This window comes from Bombyx mori, chromosome 26 (genome assembly GCF_030269925.1).
Source record: "Bombyx mori chromosome 26, ASM3026992v2".
NCBI lineage: Eukaryota > Metazoa > Arthropoda > Insecta > Lepidoptera > Bombycidae > Bombyx > Bombyx mori.
This window is the reverse complement of record NC_085132.1, coordinates 5,423,673-5,447,401: the sequence shown is the minus strand read 5'-3', so window position 1 is coordinate 5,447,401 and position 23,729 is coordinate 5,423,673. Positions and strand designations below refer to the sequence as shown.

At 36.8% G+C, this 23,729-nt stretch overlaps 3 protein-coding genes across 6 annotated transcripts in view; 2 read left to right on the top strand and 1 right to left on the bottom strand.

Moving 5' to 3' along the window:
* The window catches only part of LOC101740968 (DNA mismatch repair protein Mlh1), a 15,423-nt gene extending 6,095 nt beyond the window's left edge, over positions 1-9,328 (bottom strand). Inside the window, exons 1-3 of one of the 4 annotated variants that reach the window (XM_038020640.2) lie at positions 9,107-9,328; positions 620-788; positions 176-239 (exon numbers count right to left, since the gene is read on the bottom strand). In XM_038020640.2, coding sequence (XP_037876568.1) covers positions 176-239; positions 620-732 — 177 coding nt within the window. In that variant the 5' untranslated portion in view covers positions 733-788; positions 9,107-9,328. Of the gene's footprint in view, positions 1-175; positions 240-619; positions 962-9,106 lie in introns of those variants that run through there. The other 3 variants (XM_062676317.1, XM_062676318.1, XM_038020641.2) reach the window with 3 other exon arrangements.
* LOC105841785 (snRNA-activating protein complex subunit 4) lies at positions 1,352-5,045 on the top strand. The gene has a single exon (XM_038020639.2). It carries the CDS (start codon positions 1,489-1,491, stop codon positions 3,832-3,834), a length of 2,346 nt encoding a protein of 781 aa, XP_037876567.1. The 5' UTR covers positions 1,352-1,488; the 3' UTR covers positions 3,835-5,045.
* LOC105841786 (zinc finger protein 616) lies at positions 5,297-23,729 on the top strand. The gene is made up of 13 exons (XM_038020638.2): positions 5,297-7,863; positions 8,036-8,170; positions 8,334-8,924; positions 9,435-9,568; positions 10,396-10,738; positions 12,037-12,170; positions 13,440-13,514; positions 14,211-14,340; positions 15,172-15,308; positions 16,716-16,842; positions 17,947-18,060; positions 19,112-19,225; positions 19,529-23,729. Exons 1-13 carry the CDS (start codon positions 7,756-7,758, stop codon positions 19,787-19,789), a joined length of 2,403 nt encoding a protein of 800 aa, XP_037876566.1. The 5' UTR covers positions 5,297-7,755; the 3' UTR covers positions 19,790-23,729.

Here is a 23,729-nt window from a genome sequence, read left to right as displayed (position 1 = left end):
TCACTGCTAATGAGGATTCGGTAAACAAGAATGAGAGTTCTCATTGTGTTTGAAACATTATTTTATGTTTCTTTTGTAGACTTTTAAATTAAAAGTGTATTTTAATAGTGTTATGCATAAAGTAACAAACACAACAGGTCTTGAATTTGAAAATAAGCTTGGCACAACTACTGACCTGTAAGAACTTCAAACCACCAGACTTCACTGTAATAATGATGTTAGTTGATTTGGCATCCAAGCTGAAACCATATTTCATGTAATATCAGTTTAATGGGTAATTTGAAGTTGTTTCAAAAATTTTCCAGATTGTGCACGGTAGGCAGTGGCTTGTTTACGGTAGGCAGCGGCTTGGCTCTGTCTCTTGCTGAAGTCCATGGGCGACGGTAACCACTCACCATCAGGTGGGCTGTATACTCGTCTGCCTATACTGGCAATAAAAATATAAAAAAATAATGATTGATGATGAAAAAAATATTGATTAAAGAGGCCTATGTTCAGCAGTGAACAGCTTTACTCTGAGGTGATGATGATGATATGCGCTTTTACTAATTTAATATATAACAAACTTAATATGATTAAATAACAAAGTTTTTGATAAAATAATTTCTAATCTATCTACCTGTTTTCTATAAGTTCTTTTAATGCATTAGCTGGTCTTTGCACTATTTCACCAGCAGCAATACGGTTCACAACTTCTTCACTCAGTTTTCGAATTATTCCTGGCTCATTCATTTATAAGGCTGAAATTTATTAAATTTAGGCTAAACTTTCCTTTTTGGTCCGTCGATCTGGAAGTTCACAATATTTTTGTAGTTATTACTCATAAATAAAAAGCTTTTTGCAAAATTTCAAATTTTTACATTCGAACAAATAATTAAAAAATAAAAAAAAACCGAAAATAAAAAAAGGGGGCCAAATTCAGTGAGCCATGTACAGTACTGTCATTGAAGTTTTTAGCGGGAACGCGAGGAGTGAAGTTGTGTGATTTGTTTTATTGTGTCTATTTAGTGTTTCTTCAGGTTTAAATGTGTAATAACGGTAGTTTTTTAACTGTTTAATATCTGTGAAAGTGCATAAATATGGAAAAATCAAACAAAGCCACTGGACGTAACTTCTCGGGATCCTCCAAAAAGTCAACTGAAAAAATCTCAGTAAATCACCACCATTGTACTAAGATTATAATATTTCATCCCATATCATCTCATCTCTTTTCATTTAATTTCATCCCAGTTGATAAATGTCTCATTTAGTCATCCTCATTTCATGTCTTTTCACTCCATATTATCATTTTTTATAAAAATAAGAATTAAATAAAAATAAGACATGACTTAAAGATCTAGTTACCAGGACATAAAAAAATATACTGTCAAGTGTCAATAATTGTACGTACCCTACATATTTGGTTTTTGGTGTTGTTTTTATATTTTAATAAGCTAGTTGCAATCGTCTAATTATCAAGCCAAACAAGTGCTAATAGTGTAAGCCAAAATGTTACAAGATAGCGATGAAGACGATTTGAATGACTTAAATCAACTCAATGCAGTTTTAGAAGCTGACAAGCAAATAATCAATGAAGAAACGGTATCAGATTCCTGCTCAACAACCACCAATGCAGCATTGCACAGTAAAGTATCTGAAGAATTATCTTTGATAGATACAGCACTGACTCTCAATAAACTCACTGATGAAAAGTTAAGAAAACTTGAGAACCTACTGATTGAACGATTGCAAGATTGTAAAAAAAAAAAACTTGCAGATTTAAGAGATGTCAGACCTACCAATTACCGGCAGGCTTGTTTTCGCTATCACTACTGTGCAAAGCCTTATTTTAAAGATAAATATAACTTTGCGGCACCTAGCAATGAGGATACAATCCTTATGCTGCAATCAAACATGTTTGACTTTTCACAAATCGTCGCAGTAACCGGCTGGACCCTCCGAGACAAAAGTCAATTTCTTGCTGAACTTCATAAAATGTCTCAGACGATCAGAAAAAATGAACTTCATGAAAAAATTAGTGTTCTACGTAGAGCAAGAAAAACAAAAGATAAGAAGGAAATTGATAAAGAAATTGCAAAACTCAGCAAGGAGCTATATGATGTTAAGAAGAAACCACTTTCAGAATTGGCTCTAGACATAGATGAGGATTATGATTGGGATGTTCTAGCCAACAAGTTGAACCGTAGACATACAGCACAAGAATACCAGGCACTGTGGAAGCTATTCTTTCATCCCAGCATTAACAAGAAGACATGGACTAAAGCTGAACATTTATCTCTACAGAGTATCTCCAGTGCTCATAAGTTCCAGGATTGGGATACAATTGCCAAAGAACTCAATACTGGGAGAACAGGCTACCAGTGTTTTGTTTATTTTAGAACAAATATGGTAAATTCATTCAATGGAAGAAAATGGACTGAGGAAGAAGAAGAGTACTTAAGAAGATTGATTGACTATTACAGAGAAGACACTTATATTCCATGGGGCAGAGTTGCAGCAGCAATGGAAAATAGAACCAAAATACAAATATATAACAAATATACAAGGCTTGTTGGTAATAGAAAAGGTAGATTTTTGCCTGAAGAAGATGCAGTCATTTTAAATTATGCAAACAAGTTTGGAACAAATTTTCGGAAAATGTTGACATACTTGCCGGGACGTTCCATGGTTCAAATTAGAAACCGCTATCGTGTACTAAGTAAAAGATGTACCTCCACAGTGTGGACAGAAGAAGAAGATAAAATGCTCATACAGCTCATGGCAAACCAAGATGGAAATGTAAATTTTTCAAGTGTATCTACTCATTTTCCGGGAAAAGACAGGGAAAATCTTAGAAGTAGATACATTACATTATTAAAATGGATGAGAAAGCACCCTAATGTTGATATTAAACATGCTCCACGTAGAGGAGCAAGACGTCTCACTCATGGTGAAGCATCAGCTGATTTAAACAAAGCACTTGAGGATTTAAAAAATCGCATGGAAAATGAAGTTAAAACAAAAAAAAGCAAAAGGATGACAAGAGAATCATCAGAAAGAGATATAGAAAAAGCTATAATTGCAAGTCTTGTCAATGAATTACTAGTGGAAAGAGACATGAAACTTACCGAACAATATGAGAAAGATTTGGACATAATTGATGTTGATGAAAGACCACCATCTCTGAATGTAACAAATTTAAACAAAATTTTGACTCTTCTAAATGCAAGTATAAATAAAACCAGTTTTCAACACAGCAGCTATGCCACGACTTATCCAGAATTACTTTCAAACACACAAGTAAATTTGACACAGGTTAAGTCATATTCTAGAAAGAATATATCCCCAAATAATCTTGATTGTACAACAGAAATTTGGGGAAATAATGCTCTTGGCCCAGTAAAACATGTCTTGCCTCCACATTATGCAACAATAACTGGGTGCAGATCCCTAATAGCCTACGCTTGTACTAAAACTTCACAAACAGAAATAGATGTAAACATTAATCATGTAATGAAACGTAATACATTTTTGAGAGATCAATTTAATCTACTTATAGATCGTTTCAATACATTATTTCTTTGGCCAATGTTATTGTCTAATGAAAGTCCATATATACCTAATCTCACAGTACCTGGTACCTCCAAAGAAACACAAAAGCGGACTTATATGAAAAATCAGACACCATCAGATATACCAGCATATCATGTTCCATACAAAATCAGATCCAAAAATCGTGACAATGAGATTAATAAAATAAATGAAATAGATTTGAAAGATAAATTCTTAAAAGATGATGTGACAATCAAAGAACAGTTTACAGAATGCGGACTGATGGAAATTGATGATGAGTGATTTAGTAGTAGATTTTAATTTAATAATGTAAAATCAGATAATATGTATGTAATTTAATACACAACAATGTGTATTTAATTCAAGTAACTAGTTTACAACACAATACAAGTGACTGAACAGACAAGTGAAAAACTATTAAATTAAAAAGGCGATTAGCGACATAATGCCGCTCTGAACTGTGTACTTCAGTTTCACCTGCATTCAAATTAGAATTTGGGCCTAAGAGTAAAAGCTGTCTTGATCTGAATTATTCTAAGTAAATAAGTTATTTAATGCAGAATTCATAATTAGCAGAGTTAGCTCATAAATAATAATGAAATACATATTATACAAAGCCATATTTGAAATTTTACCGATTGTGTGCTGAAAATAACGTTGCTGGTTAAATTAAGTATGGAAATTATAGGGTTACGTAATATATGTCGAAATTCACAAGAGGCTCAGTGGTGTAAATAAACATATTAGTAGAAAACATTGTGCTCTAACACACAACTATTTTCATTTTTAACAACTTCTACATTCTTTCAATGTAGCAATTGGCTTCATATGGTGGTCTTACATATTTATAATACATATATTAAAAATGTAATTCAGCACAAGGAATGAAAGAATGAAGTGAATTGATTTAATCAAGTTATTTACAATAATATTTCATAAGTTTATTAACCTACTACAAGGAATTGATTGCATTCATTGAGATTCATGTTATTAAGCATTGGTTTTTTCGTAATCCTTGATTACTAATGCTGTCAACTTTTAGCCAGGTGTGTAAATGACATATTATGAACATTCCCGTCGTTAATACCGACTACTAATACGTCGTTAATACTTAGTACTACAATCTAATCTAGTGTTCGGGTAACTCCGCACGTTGGATTGGCACAATTTGAATTGTATTTCAATTGAATAATTTCTGTGTTTAATTCACTTTCTGTAGAGAGTCCGAAAATCTGCAAGTGAAATGTTTACGCATTGTCACTTTATCCATTTTTATCAATTAAGAATGGTTTATGTGTATAATTAGGTCAATTATAAGATATTCTTAAAACCGTTGTCAAATATATCATTGTATTAATCCCTATACCTATTTCTAAATCCGCCTCTGTGACAGAATCTAATACGGAAAAATTGTCTTTGTACGCCCCTGCACTGTTATTTTTAACTATAACTGTTATATATAGTTATTTAATGTACTGTTCAGTTATTTTGTTCTCGTTGTATTTTTTTTCTATTCTATCAGCCCACAGACGTCCACTGCTGGACATAGGCCTCTCCCAAGCCTCGCTACAAAGATCGGTCCTGCGCTGCTTGCATCCAGCGGATCGTCATGAACCTCAATAGGTCGTCGGTCCATCTTATGGGAGGTCTAAACACACTACGCCTTCCGGCACGCGATCTCCACTCAAGAACCTATGGCACATAATGTCAAATAATATAATAGCCGCGAAGGGTATTGATTTTGCAACTAAATAGTCACCGTTTGCTCAAGATCGAGGAACAACGTTTAAGCGTTTATGACAGTGACTGTGTTTGTGAATGGATAAATTGTTTCTGTAATAAAATTGTCATATTTCTCAATTTACAATTTCGTACATTCACATTTTTTTTTTTATTGCTTAGATGGGTGGATGAGCTCACAGTCCACCTGATGTTAAGTGTTTACTGAGCCCATAGACATCTACAACGTAAATGCGCCACCCACCTTGAGATATAAGTTCTAAGATATCAGTATAGTTACAACGGCTGCCCCACCCTTCAAACCGAAACGCATTACTGTTTCACAGCAGAAAATAGGCGGGGCGGTGGTACCTACCCGCGCGGACTCCCTCCGAGAGGTCCTACCACCAGTAATTACGCTAATTATAATTTTGCGGGTTTGATTTTTATTACACGTTGTTATTCCTTCACCATGGAAGTCAATCGTGAACATTTGTTAAGTACGTATTTCATTAGAAAAATTGGTACCCGCCTGCAGGATTCGAACACCGGTGCATCGCTAGATCCGAATCTGCACCAGACGTCTTATCCTTTAGGCCACGACGTTGGCCATATTGTGTGACCCAAGGGTACAATAATAATGAATATGGCAATTTTGCATATTGTCGACCCCGATTAATGGAATAGTGGAATATTCATGATTTTTTTCCGTCCTTTACTTGTTTTATCCCTACCTATACTGATAGCCTTGAGAGGCTATTTCAGTTAAGCCCTAACTAGTTGCTAACACTGGCCCTAGCAAGAGCAGTGCTTCGCAGAATCTACCACCGGATCGGAAACGCGACCCAATGAGAAGATCCGGCGAGAAACTCAGTGAGCTGTGTCTGCGGGTTAATTCGCTCGTCGAGCCCTTCGAGCGGCGGGTTCGACGAGGACGGTGATCGGTGCTTGTGGTACCTAAAACACCGTTAATGGATCGGGAGGATCCATAATGACGTGAGTCCTTTACAATTGACAGTTCCTACAATAGAACACTTAGAACGTTTTACACAAACGTTTTTGATTTCTGTACAATACAATTTTTTAAGTATTATTTGCCACCTTCAAAACTGCCGCTAGTGCTTCGCAGAATCTACCACCGGATCGGAAACGCGACCCACTGAGAACATCCGGCGAGAAACTCAGTGGGCTGTCTGTGGGTTAATTGACTCGTCGAGCCCTTCGTCGCAAGCGACGGATTCGACGAGAACCATAAAGGGGGCTTGAGATACCTAAAAGCACCGTTAGTGGATCGGGAGGATCCGAAATGACGTATTTTGGACAACGTCTACTGTTTACCATTCGGTCCGCAGGATCGGAAATGTAGTTACCGGCGGCCACGATGAGAGGGTTCTCGTGTCGTGCCGCTTTCGCGAAATAGCGCACTGATGCTGACTGTAGATTCTGATACTTACTGATGGACTCTAGGTCCATGTCATCGTGGAGGTCCACGTTTCGGATGTACCATGGGGTGTGTCGTGTCTGTTGTGCGACAATAGTCACTCGTATTTATACCTAGTAAAAAGTGGCGGTCGCTTAGTTACTTATGAATACCGTCTTAAACAATTGTTTACACGGGTTGGGCTTATCATAGTCAACCAACTATGTGAATATTAAGGAGACAGTTAACTTTAATTAATCTTAGTTAACTAAATGCAATGTTGCGCCGATATATATATTGAAGTAATCTTCTAATTTTATTTTGAAGTAATCTTTATAAACAATTTTATTATATTTTTGTAAAGCAAGCAACATGCTATAGGCATCGCTGTATAAGTTCTTTGGCTTTTTTAATGGAGAGATCAAATAAAAATTGCAAAAAAAAACCGTGACTCCAAAATCATGAATGTCATAGGCACTGACCTAATACCTACTGTCACTTGCACTATCTACACTTACTTATACTTCAGTGATCTCCAGGACTTTTTGGCGGAAACGCGAGGAGTGAAGTTGTGTGATTTGTTTTATTTTGTCTATTTAGTGTTTCTTCGGGTTTAAATGTGTAATAATGGTGGTTTATTAACTGTTTAATATCTGTGAAAGTGCACAAATGTGGGAAAATGAAACAAAGCCGCTGGACTAACTTCTCGGGATCCTCCAAAAAGTCCACTGAAAAAATCTTAGTAAATGACCACCATTTTACTGAGATTATATTTCATCTCATATCATCTCATTTAATTTCATCCCAGTTGATTAATGTCTCAAATTAATCATCTTCATTTCATTTCACTCCATAATATCATTTATCATAAAAATATAATTATACATTAAAATAAGACATGACTTAAAGGTCTCAGTTACCAGGTCATAAAATCCCTTAAAAAAAAAAGTGATCTCCATACAATGTTTTGTCTATGCTGTCAATAGCAAAAAAAGTACAATGTAAATACGGATAAATTGTTTGGCATTACTAAATAAATTAAAAATTAAAGATAACATGCTAAAATGTTGGATTTAAAGGCCTGTTTTGTATGCTTTAGTGTTGAAACAAAGTTAATTAATTTGGATCGAGAGAAAGTGAGAAAAGATTTTAACTTGATTTCCGGTCTTCAGGTAAGTTTAAATGATTAATTAAACAAATTATTAAATAGTAAATATAGGATTAAAATATATTGGTGTAATGGATTTTTTGTTCTTATTAATTTACATAAACGTAACACAACTTATTATTATTATTATCCCTTAAAATAAACTGTTCTCAGCACAGTGTATTATAACGTTTCAGACTAAGCCTGGTGAAGGCCTTCCAGAATACTTGTGTGTGTATTGTTTGGCCTTTGTAAAACGCTCAATTAAGTTCCGAGAAAAATGTAAGAGAGCTCATTTTGCTTTACAAGAAATTCTGCAAAACTGTAAAGAGGTAATAGTTTTTTTGTTATTTTAAATTTTTTTCTATGTATTTTCTTGTAATTAATTTAGGAAATAGCACAGACCACTGCCTAGTGTTTAGTAGTTGTTGGATAGTATATTTGAAAAAAATATGGCTGTTTTTGTTATTTCATCTCACAATCCTAACTTTACAGATAAAAACATATCACTTAACATCATTTGATGGAAAACGTCTGGGCATTGGACCCCAGCTATCCTATGTGGACCTAGACAAAACTCACTATGAACAAACAAAATTTCAATGGGTGAAACATAATCGGATCATTACAACTACAGGTGACATAATCCCAGTAGCTCACTGCAGTACACTGGCAAACCAAGACATATTTTTTGAAATAGAAGTAAAGAATAATGAATTATCTGAGAAAGTCAAAACAGAAGTTGTAGAAGAGCAATTTGTGAAAAGTTTTACAAAAAATGAAACATATGAAGACACAAATCTAGATGCCGGAGCTGATGATGATTATTATGACACAGAAGTTCAGAATGACAGTGATGGCCAGGAGACATTATTTCCTGTTATGTCTTGTGACATTAATAAGGATGAAAATGACAAGGCCGATGAGGAATACGCAAATGTATATCCTATATCAGTGAAAGAAGCAAAAGCAGCATTAGAGGTTCATAGGTTGTATAGCAGTAATGGGAAGCATATGTGTTCAATTTGTAGTAAAAGACATAACAGTGCCGAACGTCACAAAATACATTTGAGGATGCATGATAAGGTATAATGAATAAATAATAATTCTACTAGCTATCTACATTACACACACTATTATTTAATTTAAAAGGTTCATATTATGATTTCCCCATGAGGCAACATTGATGGGGCGAGTCATTAAATTCCATTGGTAAAACAAAAAACGCACCAGAAATGTAGACAGATTTTTCTGTTCCAAAATCATACCTTCAGTCTTCAGTGGTGATTGTCATGCATGCAACAGCTGCTAAACGTCAGGCACTCATTAAATTTGAAAATCTTTGAAAGAATCCGTTATATAATGGCATGAGCAATAATATTGTTTAAAATAATTTAAGCATAGTTATTCTGTTCCTGAGTAATATTAAACTATTGAAAATATTAAAGAATTGGACACATATGAACATAAAATTATTCCAACTCATAGTAAAGATGACTGCTTGGATGGAAATTTTCTTAAATTTGAATTATGTTAATGTCTCTATAATTTATTTGCTTTTAAATATTTTTTTAAAGTGTAATAATATATTTACAGCACATTAGCGGCAAATATCATTGCAAAATATGTAATTATTATTACAAAACGGAATTTCTTCTACAGTCACACATGACTGAGAAACACATGTACAAATATGTTTGTACTAAATGTAAGGAGGTCAATTTTGATAGGTATGTGATAAAATTATGATTATTTTATACATTTCCTTTTTCTAACAATAAACTTACTAGAAATGTATGTCTGTCTATGTGATAAAAAGAAAAGCATCGGGTTTAATTTTACTATTAAATGAGGAATGCCATTTCTAAATTTTGTTTCTCCAAGCAGATCTTTGGGAAGGCTAAAAAGATCCTGATGAGAGTTTCTTTGAGAATAATATAGAGTATTTGTATCATAATAAAAAGCTTCAAAAAGAGAAAAATATGCATGTTGAATGAATTGATTACAAGCACACAAAAATTAAAATTTTCTCCTACCTCGATACTTCGGTTTTCGTCCCGCTGTAGAGGGAAGAAAGTGTAACTTTTCCTCCCGCTGTGCAGGGAAGAAAGTGTAACTCTTTCTCCCTGGGTACAAGTGCGCATGTGCGTTAGTGTCTACGTCTGCTCTCACGCACCTAAAATTCTTGGCCATTGTTGTGCTCGGGTAATTTGCAATATTGTATTTAGTGTAAAAGTGAATTAAACAAAAGGCAATAAAATTTAATAGTGAAGTATTAAACAAAGATGAGTTCATCAGACAGTTCTTATTCAATTAGTAGTAGTTTATTTAACAATTAAAAAACAGTTAAATAGTTTTTTTTATGAGTACGGAGGAACTTTCGGCCTGGTAGGAGAAAAAATAGTATGTGCACCGCTGCAATGTACTATAATTTATAGCTATAACAATTTGTTCTCTTTTTGAAATTGTCTACAGTAACATGCTGATATTTTCCAAAATGTATATATTTATTACCCCAACACTTCTATCAACTGATTACATTTCTCTGAAATTTTAGAGCTTCAGCAAAACAGCATTTCATATGGACTCACATGCAGAAAGGACACAAAAAAGATGATACTTGGTACAAAAACAGACCGACGTGGCTTAGTTCCAGAGGAGGCAAACGGATTAAAGGCTCAAAACACAGCAAAACTCCTGTGACTACCAGTAGAAAATTCTCAAAGCTTCCGGAAGACTTCCTAGTTTATTCTCCCATAAGTCATTTAGAACAATACCAGCTAGTACAGGACAGAAAAAAGACAAATAACTATTTGGATTCACTTTTCAAATGCGAACTGTGTTATAGAGGCTTTAGGGAATCCACTACATATGAAAAGCATATGAAGAAACATGATCCGGTATGTCTTTATTCTTTTTATATACTTAATTTAAAGATGAAAATAATAATTTCTTAAATTTTCATAAATCAAGTTCATAATTTCATTCTTTAATTAAGATGAAATTTCATGTAAATTATGTTATCTCTGAAGGTATGCACATAAGTACCTTTTACGTACTTGTATAATGATGGAACTAATGTCTAAAATAAACAAACTATTTGCATGAAATTGAGTTTACTATATTAGTTTAAGAACATTTAAATATCAGGGTCTCAAGCAAACATGGAATAACAAACTCACATTTATGTGTTATTTACATATGGCACGGGACATATTAAATGGAACCCATACTCATGAAGTCGTCGTGGCCTAAATGATAAGACGTCCGGTGCATTCGTATGTAGCGATGCACCGGTGTTCGAATCCCGCAGGCGGGTATCAATTTTTCTAATGAAATACGTACTTAACAAATGTTCACGATTGACTTCCACGGTGAAGGAATAACATCGTTCAATAAAAATCAAACCCGCAAAATTATAATTGGCGTAATTACTGGTGGTAGGACCTCTTGTGAGTCCGCACGGGTAGGTACCACCGCCCCGCCTATTTCTGCCGTGAAGCAGTAATGCGTTTCGGTTTGAAGGGTGGGACAGCTGTTGTGACTATACTGAGACCTTAGAACTATATCTGGCGTATTTACGTTGTAGATGTCTATGGGCTCCAGTAACCACTTAACACCAGGTGGGCTGTGAGCTCGTCCACACATCTAAGCAATAAAATATATATATATTGTTTAAGACTCCATTAAATTTTTGGACTCTTCGATAATTCAGTCGAAACCGCTTTCGATTGTAGAATTTACCTAGTACAAGCTCTATTAAACCTTACCGTAGTTAATATATACTGTAATTTTCATCTAAGTGCACTATCACAACCCTATGTTATTTGAACTCATAGGGATGAAAGTTATACATTTCATTGAATTTAAAAATTCATTAAAAACCAACTAACAGTTAACTAATATGACAACAATGATCAAGTTTTGGAGAGTATTAAGCGGTAGGCAGCGGCTTGGCTCTGCCCTTGGCATTGCTGAAGTCCATGGGCGACGGTAACCACTCACCATCAGGTGGGCCGTATGCTCGTCTGCCTAAGGCAAAGGCAATAAAAAAAAAGTTTTTAGAGGAAATGCAATATTTAATTATAGTGTTTATATATATTATACCGATGTATATAGCTGTTTATTTAGATATTTGTACTTTTTTGGTTTGAAATTTTTTAAATGTGCATAAAATAATATGACTGTTTCTTTACAGACCGTATCTGGTAATGTTCAATGTGATATGTGCAAACTGTATTTCTTGAATCAAAGGAAACTCTACAAGCATATGAGTTGTACGCATCTATTCAAGTATTCATGTCGTTTGTGCAGTTTCGTATGCGTCAATAGGTAAATATTTTCTTCATTCGGATGTATTTAAATATCCTTCATTTAATAACGCATTACAGAAATGTCATTGTCGTAATTTACCTTAATATGGTCTCGAATGAAATTTAGGGCGCAAAAAAAATATATGCGAGCTGTTTTCTGTACATTGCCTGGTTGAATATTATCATCGTGTCATGGATATAATTAAAATAATTTAAGAAATCATCCCAATCTAGAGAATTTCATCCTCGTGTAATTCTAAAGAAGGGATTGTGTGTACATAATTAAATCTAATTTGAAGATGTAAGTAATCTCACGTTTTTGTTGTCATTATAATATTTAAGACGGTTCGAATAATTTAAAGTTTTCGTGGTCACGGACGTCTCAGTGTGCTTAGTGTGAGTTTTTTAACGTTCTCGATAGCGTAAAAGTTAGCTCATATTTGTATCGAATGGGATTGTTTGCGTACGTTCGCCGCTAGGGGCGCTGTTCCAACTCCATACAAAATTGGGTTAACTTTTACGCTATCGAGAACGTTATAAAACTCGCACTAAGCACGTAAGCGTCGTTCATTGACATTTGAATATTGGGCCAGTTAGAAACGTTAACACTAGATTAAATCGTAAAAGGAGTTTTGATTTGACATACAATGCTGGCTGCAAAATACGAACGAACTTCGCACGGCGAACATATCGACACGAATGTTACAGTGTCTGTTACCGAGCAAAAGTAGATACAAGTTTTTGGGTTAATTTTGCTCATAGAACATACTATGAGCGTAATATATCGCACCTTTAGATGTGGAGTGGCTTAACTAAAATTTTTAAGACAATTAGTTTTATACTTTGAACGATTTATAAACATGTATTTTATCAGTTTATAAAATAATATTTTTGTCTAGTAAAGGACAAAGTACACTTACCGTATCTTTTAAATCAAGCGCATATTTTAAACTTTAAGGTATGCGCCTTAAGGCTTGAAAGATTAAAATCGAAATTGAAAAACTATAATTCTTCAATTACATTTTGGGCGTTTAAAAAAAAAAAAATTTTTTTTATATTAAGTCACTTCAATTCTAAAAGTGCGATTTATGGTCTTTGAAAATTAATTTGAAAGATAGATACATTTAAAAGACATTTGCAAAATGCTAATAACTTCCATAGTAAACAGCAAACACGTGGCCAGTGTACCTACACAATAATTGAACTACTAGGTATTGCTAACGTTATAAGAACATCGTCTACAACAATCCGTAGCCTGTAAATAATTAACTAAAAAATACTTTTCCAGGGGTCAAGCGCATGCGCATTACAGATGGCACAAAAATGTAACGTACCCCTGTCCGCACTGTGATAAAGTATTCAAGTAAGTATATATTTTTTTAAATATTCCGTTGGAGTTAATTAGAGGAAGAGGTAGACCTCAAAAAAAATCAATGGATCGCTTGAAAGACGATAATATGTGTAAGAGGGGAGTGAGCCAAGAAATTGTATATGATAGGGGAGTATGAAAGGAGAACACACCAATTGACTGGGAGAAGGGCAGGAGAATGACGATGCCGTTAGAGTCAATAGTATAGAAAAATTGTAAATAAAATTTCTATTTTTTATTGATTACATTATACATTGGCGAACTTAATATCTCTTATATTCTGTACCAGTCAAGCGCGTCAGGGCGACGCAGAGAAAGTTATGGTCGTTGCATATTCTAAGTAAATTGAACAACTGTACACATATAAATGTGAAAAGATCGGTACTTTTTGGTTAATTCACACTGACACGTTAGTTTTAGTTATAATAAGAAAAATGAAAATGATGATTGACATGACACGATATTAAGTGTTTTTTTATGATTTTGATGTTAAACTAAATATTCACTAGATTTCGCCCTACCATCCCACACAAATATAGACAGCTTTCAATATAGAAATAGGCTGGCGCACGTATTGTGGTAATTTTCTTTTTTGGTTCATCGATTAGGAATTTCTACAAATACACCTTTGCCATTTATGTAGATCTGTCCTCGAAGCCACTGAAGCGCTTTATTTGAATTTGTTCACAGAAAAATATCAACGCAGCTAACACACATACGACTGAAACACCCTTCGAACAACATCTGCAATCTGTGCGGGCACAGCTTCGTCGGTGAGAACGGACTGTACTGTCACAAGCAGATCGCGCACTCAGTAGAGGTAACTGTAATATCGAAGTGTAAACTTCTCTACGAGTAATGCCATTTGTAACTCGACTAAATGGAAATGACAAATAAAAAATGACACGTTTGGGGTTGTCCACATAACGGGCCTTGGGGAAAACCCCTCTATCGGGGCTGAAGATCCCTACCACTCAGGACAGGAGTGAACCGATGCTGGGAGGACTGGAGAGTAGGTTTGTATGCGTGTCCGGTCGCAATTTACATATATAGATACATAGATATAATACGATGGCTTGGTCTTATGACGCCCGAGGACGGAGCACCCCGGCGCCGACTGTTGTTCTCGTGCCGGGCCAATTTGTGGATCTAAACCATTCAGGGCGCCACCCAAATGCATACAAAAAAATTCATTCAAATCGGTCCAGCCACTTAGGAGTTCAGTGACATACAGAAGACATATATATTATACTGTATGTCGGGGACTTCACGCCAGAAATAGGCGGGGTGGGTGGTACCTACCCGTGTGAGATCGTGAGATGCCTTACCACTAGTAATCATATTCAGAGATCTTCGCCAAGTACTTTCTGGTTTCTATTTTTATTTTTTTTTATTGCCCTTGTAGGCAGACGAGCATATGGCCCACCTGATGGTGAGTGGTTACCGTCGCCCATGGACTTCAGCAATACCAGGAGCAGAGCCAAGCCGCTGCCTACCGGATTAAATTTCCTTAGATGGGATTTCCCGAGGTCAGAGGAGAACACTTCGTGGACTGCGAAGGGTATTGGTAAAGCCGTGAAGGAGGTCCGAGAGGTCGCGTCAAACAATTTCCAACAACTGATTGTAGGTGGATAATGTGGTGTCATTCCAGGAGAGGGAACTGAGTCAGTCTGTGTCTGTGAACCCTTCGGACTCCATGTACTGTGCCGCCTGCGGGATACAGTTCCTCAACGAGGAAGCGTTCAACACGCATCTGGGCAGCTCCAATAAACACGCCACCGTCAATGAGTAACTACATTTATCGTATAATAAGCTTTATCATTACTACTTAAGGTAGAAATTTGTGTGTCAATTTCATTGTTAATGAACAGTACATTTATCGTATAATAAGCTTTTTATCATTAGTGCTTAAGATAGAAATTTGAGTGTCAACTTAATTGTTGATAAACCGATTGGTATGGCTCACTACCATCATATTTATTTCTGCTGCAAGTCATTAATCTGTTTTGCCGTCTATTAATTGAGAATACTACCTTATGTCTCAAGATGGCGTGTTAAAATAAAAACAAAGCACCGTGGTGCACGTGAATGAAGTGAAACTTCTTTTTCGTTATGTAGTATTGTGGTTTTCTTCATTTTTCATCCTTAAATCAGATTGCTCTTGTAATATGGAACGCTGTGTATTAAGAGATGCGATGTCTTGAACATTTAGATATATTTTAAATTATAGATAAACACACATTTTTTTAAATACTTCATTAAAATATTGGACGCTACTCGTTGCTAACGCTCGCGCTGGCCTCTACCTAACAGGTATACTACGCGCATGCGCTCGAGTGCCTCGCATTCACTCTCGCTCTGTCTCTTTCTTTCTATTCCAAGTAGGCATGGTCGTTGCGCAACGTAAATGGTTATTGAAACTATCTATAGACAAAATAGCGGTTAGCTAGTTTCGCCGTACTACAATAACCTGCTAACATCTACTACTCAATCACGTCACCGATCACGAACACAAATCACACAACGTTCGGCAATATTCGTTTTACTTCGTACCGCTCGGTCGGCAGCTATCGCGACACGCAGCGCAAACATCGGTTCGATCGAAATAGACAATCATCATTTTGTCTCTTTCACGCACACGACTGAGATGCATTTGACCTTTGACTTTAGCCCTTAAAGCCCTTAAAATAAGATTTATAAAATTAAATTATGAGTGCAAGTTGAAGTCGAATTTTGTGGCCTTGAACCAGTTATTCACGAATCGCGTGCTTAGCGACAAAATGTATTAAAGACTCGGCGCTAAGTTTTAAGTTTAATTGCCAAATTGAATAGTTAAAAATATAAAGTGTATAGTTGTTTAATATAGATTATCCTTAAAGATAAATTACAAATAAAGTCGTAATTACTGAAATATTAATCGCGACGCTAGCTCATTCGTGTGCACATTAGTTTACTGCTAAACAAAACCCGCTATTGCTCGCTAATGAAATAGCGCGTTTCAAAAGCCGCTATTGACATTCGATAGCTAGTTTCGTTTCGCTAACCGAAAATGCCGCTACAACCCACCGCTAATTCCAAGGCAGCGTTGACGCAACCTTGTCGGAAGTCACATTAGAAGTTTCACTTCAACAATTTTACAGATGATTAAACTGTAGTGATGTTGTGTTGCGGTATGTAGTGGATTTGTACTTCCAGGTCGATACTGATGAAGCGCAAGCCGGGCGCGGCGCGGGGCGGGGGGCGCGGGCGGCCGGCGCGCACGCACGCGCTCGCCTCGCACATCGTCAACAACGGGCTCACCACCTCCACCAACTGTGAAGTCGTACGTACCGGGACGCAGGATCCAACCCACCTTTATATCAAATAGACGCTGTACGAATGACATAAGACCGAAACTATAGATAATCCAAAGCCATTTTTTTTATATTGCTTAGATAGGTGGACGAGCTCACAGCCCACCTGGTGTTAAGTGGTTACTGGAGGCCATACACATCTACAATGTTGTGAGTCCGCACGGGAAGGTACCACCACCCCGCCTATTTCTGCCGTGAAGCAGTAATGCGTTTCGGTTTGAAGGGTGGGGTAGCCGTTGTATATACTATACTGAGACCTTAAAACTTATATCTCAAGGTGGGTGGCGCATTTACGTTTTAGATGTCTATGGGCTCCAGTAACCACTTAACACCAGGTGAGCTCGTCCACCCATCTAAGCAATAGAAAAAAAAAGCTTATCTTGAAAATGTCGTAAGCGACATTCAGTCATCTGTCAAATATCTTGCGTAATTAAAACTACTTTCACGTTTCGATGTCTCGTTTCGAATACATTGGAGGGTCCGTGGTCACGCAACGGCGGGGTTAATGAAATAATAATAATAATAATAGCGAAAAATACGACAGTAAATCGAATAGTTTTTTAGGACGCTTAAATAAAAGCGGCTCTAAATAAAATAATAAAATGTTTATTTTATGTAAAAATGTACAATCTATTTTCTTAGGGCTGGGATCATGGCCTCCTGGATTTTTTAGCTGCGCATGCGCGTGACGGAACCAAAGATTTCGCCACACCTTCAATTATGAATACTAGTCATTAAAACCGAAGGGTTATAAGTGAGTCGACTATTATCAAAGCCGGCAATGTGATTTTTGGACAATTATTGGTAAATCAGAAAAACGAATTATTGACTTTGTATTCCATTGGCAGTCACAAAACTCTTCTGAACGACATCTTAGATAAATAACAGGTTAACTATTAACCTTTATTTAATGCAGGTTTTGAACCGTATTCTTTGAAGGAGACGATTATATTCAAATCAATCTGTATTGACATATCAATAATTTTTTTTTGTCCAATTGCACAGATTGCCACCTTTGATAATAGACGACTCAAGTAACGTAAATATGTTAATGACAAAACGTATCGTTTCAGTGCGGCAAGTTCCTGTCGAACGACGTGCAGGCGCGCAAGCATTACGAGACCGAGCACCCCGGCACCGAGTACCTCAAGCGGTACATGTGCGACGTGTGCGGACACACCACGCGGGTGAGTGGCGGGATGGGGGGGGGAACGAGAGGGGAGGGTTTAGAGGGGAAGAGAGAGGGGGAGGTGATAGAGAGTTTTTAGTTGTTAAATTTTAAAAGAATAATAAAAATAGCTAACCTGGAATAGAATTTGATATTTACAAAACTGAATTTGATGTTTGTAAACTGAAGTTGAAGTTAAAAACCATAATAATATTGTGCGTTTTTTTTTCCTACTGCTGGATAGCCTTGAGAGGCTATTTCAGCTTCACCCTAACGTGTGTAGGTGAGCTCACGGTGCTCAAACCGGAGTGATGCTAACATTGGCCCTAGCAAGGGCAGTGCTTCGCGGAATCTACCACCGGATCGGAAACGCGACCCACTGAGAAGATCCGGCGAGAAACTCAGTGGGCTGTGTTTGTGGGTTAATTCGCTCGTCGTGCCCTTCGTCGCAAGCGACGGGCTCGATGAGGACGGTGTGGTATAGTGCACGCGGAAGCGCTAGTCACCTCCTGAGGTATGTGAGCGGCAGGGCGGGCGAGGTAGACAAATGTCAAGCTAACTCAGTCTGCCGTCGACCACCGCGGCGGTTACATGATTCAGTTGTTCTTGCCAGTTTGTTCTCGTTTTTACCATCGCACCGCCCGCCACCGGAGTAGAGTTCATCCATACTACCTGGAGCCACTGCGGTCATCCACAGTGCGTTTCCAGAGATCTTTTTTGCCACGTACCATCCGGCTATGGAATGAGCTCCCCTCCACGGTGTTTCCCGAGCGCTATGACATGTCCTTCTTCAAACGAGGCTTGTGAAGAGTATTAAGCGGTAGGCAGCGGCTTGGCTCTGCCCCTGGCATTGCTGAAGTCCATGGGCGACGGTAACCACTCACCATCAGGTGGGCCGTATGCCCGTCTGCCTACAAAGGCAATAAAAAAAAAAAGAACATACACGAGATAAAATATCCTAAGATGGGTCCACCAATGTAAAATGTAATAAAATAATGTAATAAATAAATATAATGCACCGTTAATGGATCGAGAGTTGTGCGTTAATGAATGTTGTGCGAATGTTCCAGCAATACGCGAACCTGATGGTCCACATGCGGACGCACACGAATGAGAAGCCGTACGAGTGTCCGCAGTGCGACCGGAGGTTCAGCATGCCCAGCAACCGAGACAGGCACATAGCGGTTAGTATCATTTGTAACCTTATACACAAGTATATAATGCTTATTTTAACAAAAGAGCCAAAAGGTCTCATTTAAAAAAAAAATCTTAGATGGGTGGACGAGCTCACAGCCCACCTGGTGTTAAAGTGGTTACCGCCATCTATTCCTATCTGCAGCTGAGTGCAGAGCATCGTACACTGTGGTATCAAGGGCTGCACGAATCTAGTCCGTCCAAGGGGTCGGGTTCCTGCCTCTTGGTCGCTTGCCCTCGACCTTTCCAGTGACCACCAATACCTCCAAGTTGTCAAATATTATTATGGTCAGGTCCACACCGGCGAGAAGCGTTACCAGTGTCACCACTGCAACAGACGGTTCACGCAGAGCAACGCGGTGAAGCTTCACATCCAGACCGTTCACCTGAAGATCCCCTACGCGCCCTGGGACAAGAAGAACCGGAAGCGGCGCAAAGACGTGGAGCCTGCCCCCGCGCCCCCCGCGCTGCCCTGCCCCCCGCCGCAACACAAGGTGCTGCTGGAGGCGCAGGGAGACTACCTCAACGCCTACATCACGTACAACGATGTGTGATGTTATCTATCTATATATGTATGAAGTCGTCGTGGCCTAAAAGATAAGACATCCGGTGCATTCGTATCTAGCGATGCACCGGTGTTCGAATCCCGCAGGCGGGTACCAATTTTTCTAATGAAATACATACTCGACAAATGCTCACGATTGATTTCCACGTTGAAGGAGTAACATCGTGTAATAAAAATCAAACCTGCAAAATTATAATTTGCGTAATTCCTGGTGGTAGGACCTCTTGTGAGTCCGCGCGGGTAGGTACCACCACCCGCCTATTTCTGCCGTGAAGCAGTAATGCGTTTTGGTTTAAAGGGCGGGGCAACCGTTGTAACTATACTTAAAACTGATACCTCAAGGTTGGTGGCGCATTTACGTCGTAGATGTCTATGGGCTCCAGTAACCGCTTAACACCAGGTGAGCTGTGAGCTCGTCCACCCATCTGAGCAAAAAAAAAATTGCTTTCCACCATCCGATCACAGACCCCAAAGGATAACTCGGTGGCCCAATCTGAAGATCTGAAAATTTCATGGTAATCGATGAAGCTGCTTCTATAGGAAACATACATACACAGATCGACTTTTATATGTACTTATAGATAAATATATATCGTCTGGTAAAATGATATTTGGTTTAAGCGATATTTCGCTTAATACGCGATTTTTACTAAAGTAAGGCCAACGAGACGAGATAAAAAATGTAAACAAAGTTTCAGGAGTAAAAAACATTTTTATTTAAATAAATTATTACAAAGTTCGAATTTTAATCGCTGTCATCTGTACTAGACAAAGATGATTCGTCGGAAGAGTCCGAGTCAGCTGTGTTTATGATAAAACTATCTATTGTATTATCAATCATGTTGTCAATATTGCTATAAAAATTGTCCTCGACTTTTATAACATGATCCACGCATGATAACGCAATCCAAACAGGAATGAACTTGTTCACAAAATGGCGGACCAAATGTTGACAACTGCGGTAGTCAGTGCTTTCCTGTACCACGAAACACACAACGACAGCTGTTGTCGACCAACTGACGCCATAACTGCGCGTACGAGTGATAAGGACAGAGATAATAATCCCTCGCTATCGCAATGTAACTCAGTAACGGTCCGCTTGTTTACGTTTATTATCTCGTCTGGTTGGCCTAAGTTTAGGTGCATTTTATTTGGTATTAACGGTTTGCGCTTAGAACTTCAATGAAGTATACTCCTTTCAAATAGCTAAAGAAGTTTTTTTATCGAAATTTTAAACTTTAAATGACTCTCCTGTAAAGTTGCAAAATATGTCGCTTAAACTAAATAACTTTTCACCCCCTCAAATTATGTTTGTCGTCTATGCGTTTGTCAACTGTTCGATTGTAAAGAAACTTGTATAGTTTTAGTTCGCGCTCCGAGTTTCCGTCATAGTACCAACAACGTGCGACAGGTGGCGCGATTAGTTTAAGGAAAAAGAAATTGTGTTATTCATACAATTTGCTGCATCTTATCAGTTGAGTGTGATCGATCTACTCTAGTGAACATAAAATATTAGGCTGTATGGTATATGCACCTTCGCCTTTTCAGTTGGAAAAATAAAAACTACTACTACTACTCTACTCTAGTGTGTTATATTGTAAAATGCGGCGCTTCGATTGAAGAGGCAGTCGCTAGTGAATTGTGTACTAGTTTGAACCATTTCGAAACTAGATGCTTTTCATTGAGATATATGATCCAAAAGTCATGTTCGTAGTGAGGTCTGAAAGTTAACTGATGGTTAGCTGCGCATTTAATACTCAATGCAACCCCCTCAATGCAGCTCCCTCTCCGGTCAGTCCTAAGATGGGTGGATGAGCTCACGGCCCACCTGTTGTAAAGTGGTAACCGGAGCCACAGACATCGACAACGTATATGCCGCAACCCACTTTCAGACATGAGCTGTAAGTGTCCGTTTTTTAGTACAATGGCTGCCCAACCCTTCAAACCAAAAGGCATTACTGCTTCACGGCAGAAATATAGCAAAGGCATAAAGCATTCTAAATGAAAATCAGTTTAATGTCTTTTTTAAGAAATAATCTTTATTCGTGTTTTAATCCTTATAACAAAAGCGAAGAATATATTAAGTAAAAACTCTCGCGCTCTGATCAGGATGTAAAGTGATTGTTCCTGAGACTAAGGAATAAAGTGAACAATATTCATAACTCATATAAAATGAACAATATTCATGTAAATAATTTATGCATTACCTACTTTTTTTTTTAAAGTTCAATAGTAGCAGGGTGTAGTGTGAGCCCACACGGGCGAGTACCCCTGTCTAGCCCGTTTCTGCTGCAAAGCAATGCGGTGTAAGGACTGACCTTGACTCAAGATCGATGGTGGCACTCACGTTGTGCCCCGGTAACCATTTGACATCGCTTGTCCATGGCTTTGACTACTCATATATATACTCATACTCATACATACATATAATAACTTTAAAAGAAATTGTAGGCAATTATTCATTTTTTCGCGTTAAGAATCATTTCAGTCGCTGTCTCGTTCAAACGACTTCAATAAAGTGACTGAACTAAGCCTATAATTCAAGGTAATAAATCACTGAAGAAATCGAACGGGAATTTTAAATCATATGTACTATTTGTTTTTTTTAAAGGAATTTTATGACCTGGTAACTAAGACCTTTAGGTCAAATTTACTATTTGTATTAACTTAACTCGACAGATTATACACGATTGCGTTCCAGAGAAAATGAAAATATGTAAAACACGTTTTAAAAGTACTGACGTTGATCTAGCTAGAACAGCCCCTTAAGCTATCAGCAAATAGACAGGGAAAAATTGTCGTTGGTCGATCTGATTTTTTAAAACGATTACTAGTTGAGTGATTGGCTTTAAATATAGAAAATTTAAGTAAAGCAATACTAAAGTGTATTCGCATGTAACGTTATGTACATAATGAATTTTAGTCCTAAAATATAATAGTTATAATCTTTTTTGATTGAAATGTTTGTGTTATGTATATATTTTTAAATGAGCAGTAAATATAAAGAAACAGATAATAAATTTAGAGATTCATACAAATTGCAATTTAGAAAAAGTGTAATCAACCAGCAAACGAACAGTAATAATAAAACAACCCGAAAAGTTATTGAAACATTATATTTGTTAAAAACGGATAATTTTTTAATTTAAATAACAACAATAAAATATACTAATGTTATTTTTTACCTCAGAAAATAAAGACACCATTCAACTGAAGCTGTGTATTTGTCTATGGTTATTTCGTACATTTGGCCCCAAATGACGTCACGTTTAATGAAATTATGTTCAGCTGAGTTCGGTTTAGTTTACCGCAATTTGAAATAATTCAGGTTAAGTGTTACACGTGTAGTAAAACATGATTAGGATGACTAAGTTATTACAAATTACAAAATTTTCATAATAAGTAGAGGAAGAACTTAATGTTACACCTGAGATTAACAGTTTTTTTAAACACAATAGTTCGAACTTCGGAATTGGTTTTACATTATTTAACTATGTATGTGTTTTATATAATGGCATCGGATAAGTACTACTATATCATATTTTTAATTTATGGTAATTTAAAATAGAAGTGTAAAAATAAATTTAAGATAATAATATAGTCCAATACAAATGTTACTTATGTAAATGTATGAATGAATGAATGCGTACTAAAGTTATCGATTAAAAGAAAATGTGTAAATAGTTTATATATATATGTATATATTTATAATATTATCAAGAAAATACTAAAGTGATAATTTTCATTACTGAATACCGTGTAAATATTGGCAGTAATTTTATTCGGTATTTTTTGTTGTTCGAAATTATCATACAATCAAAGAAAACTAAATATGTATATATAAAAAAAAGACAAAATTTATGACAATAACAATTTCATGTACACGTACTTATGTCTTATAACGAATTATTAAAACTATCCCAGTTTAA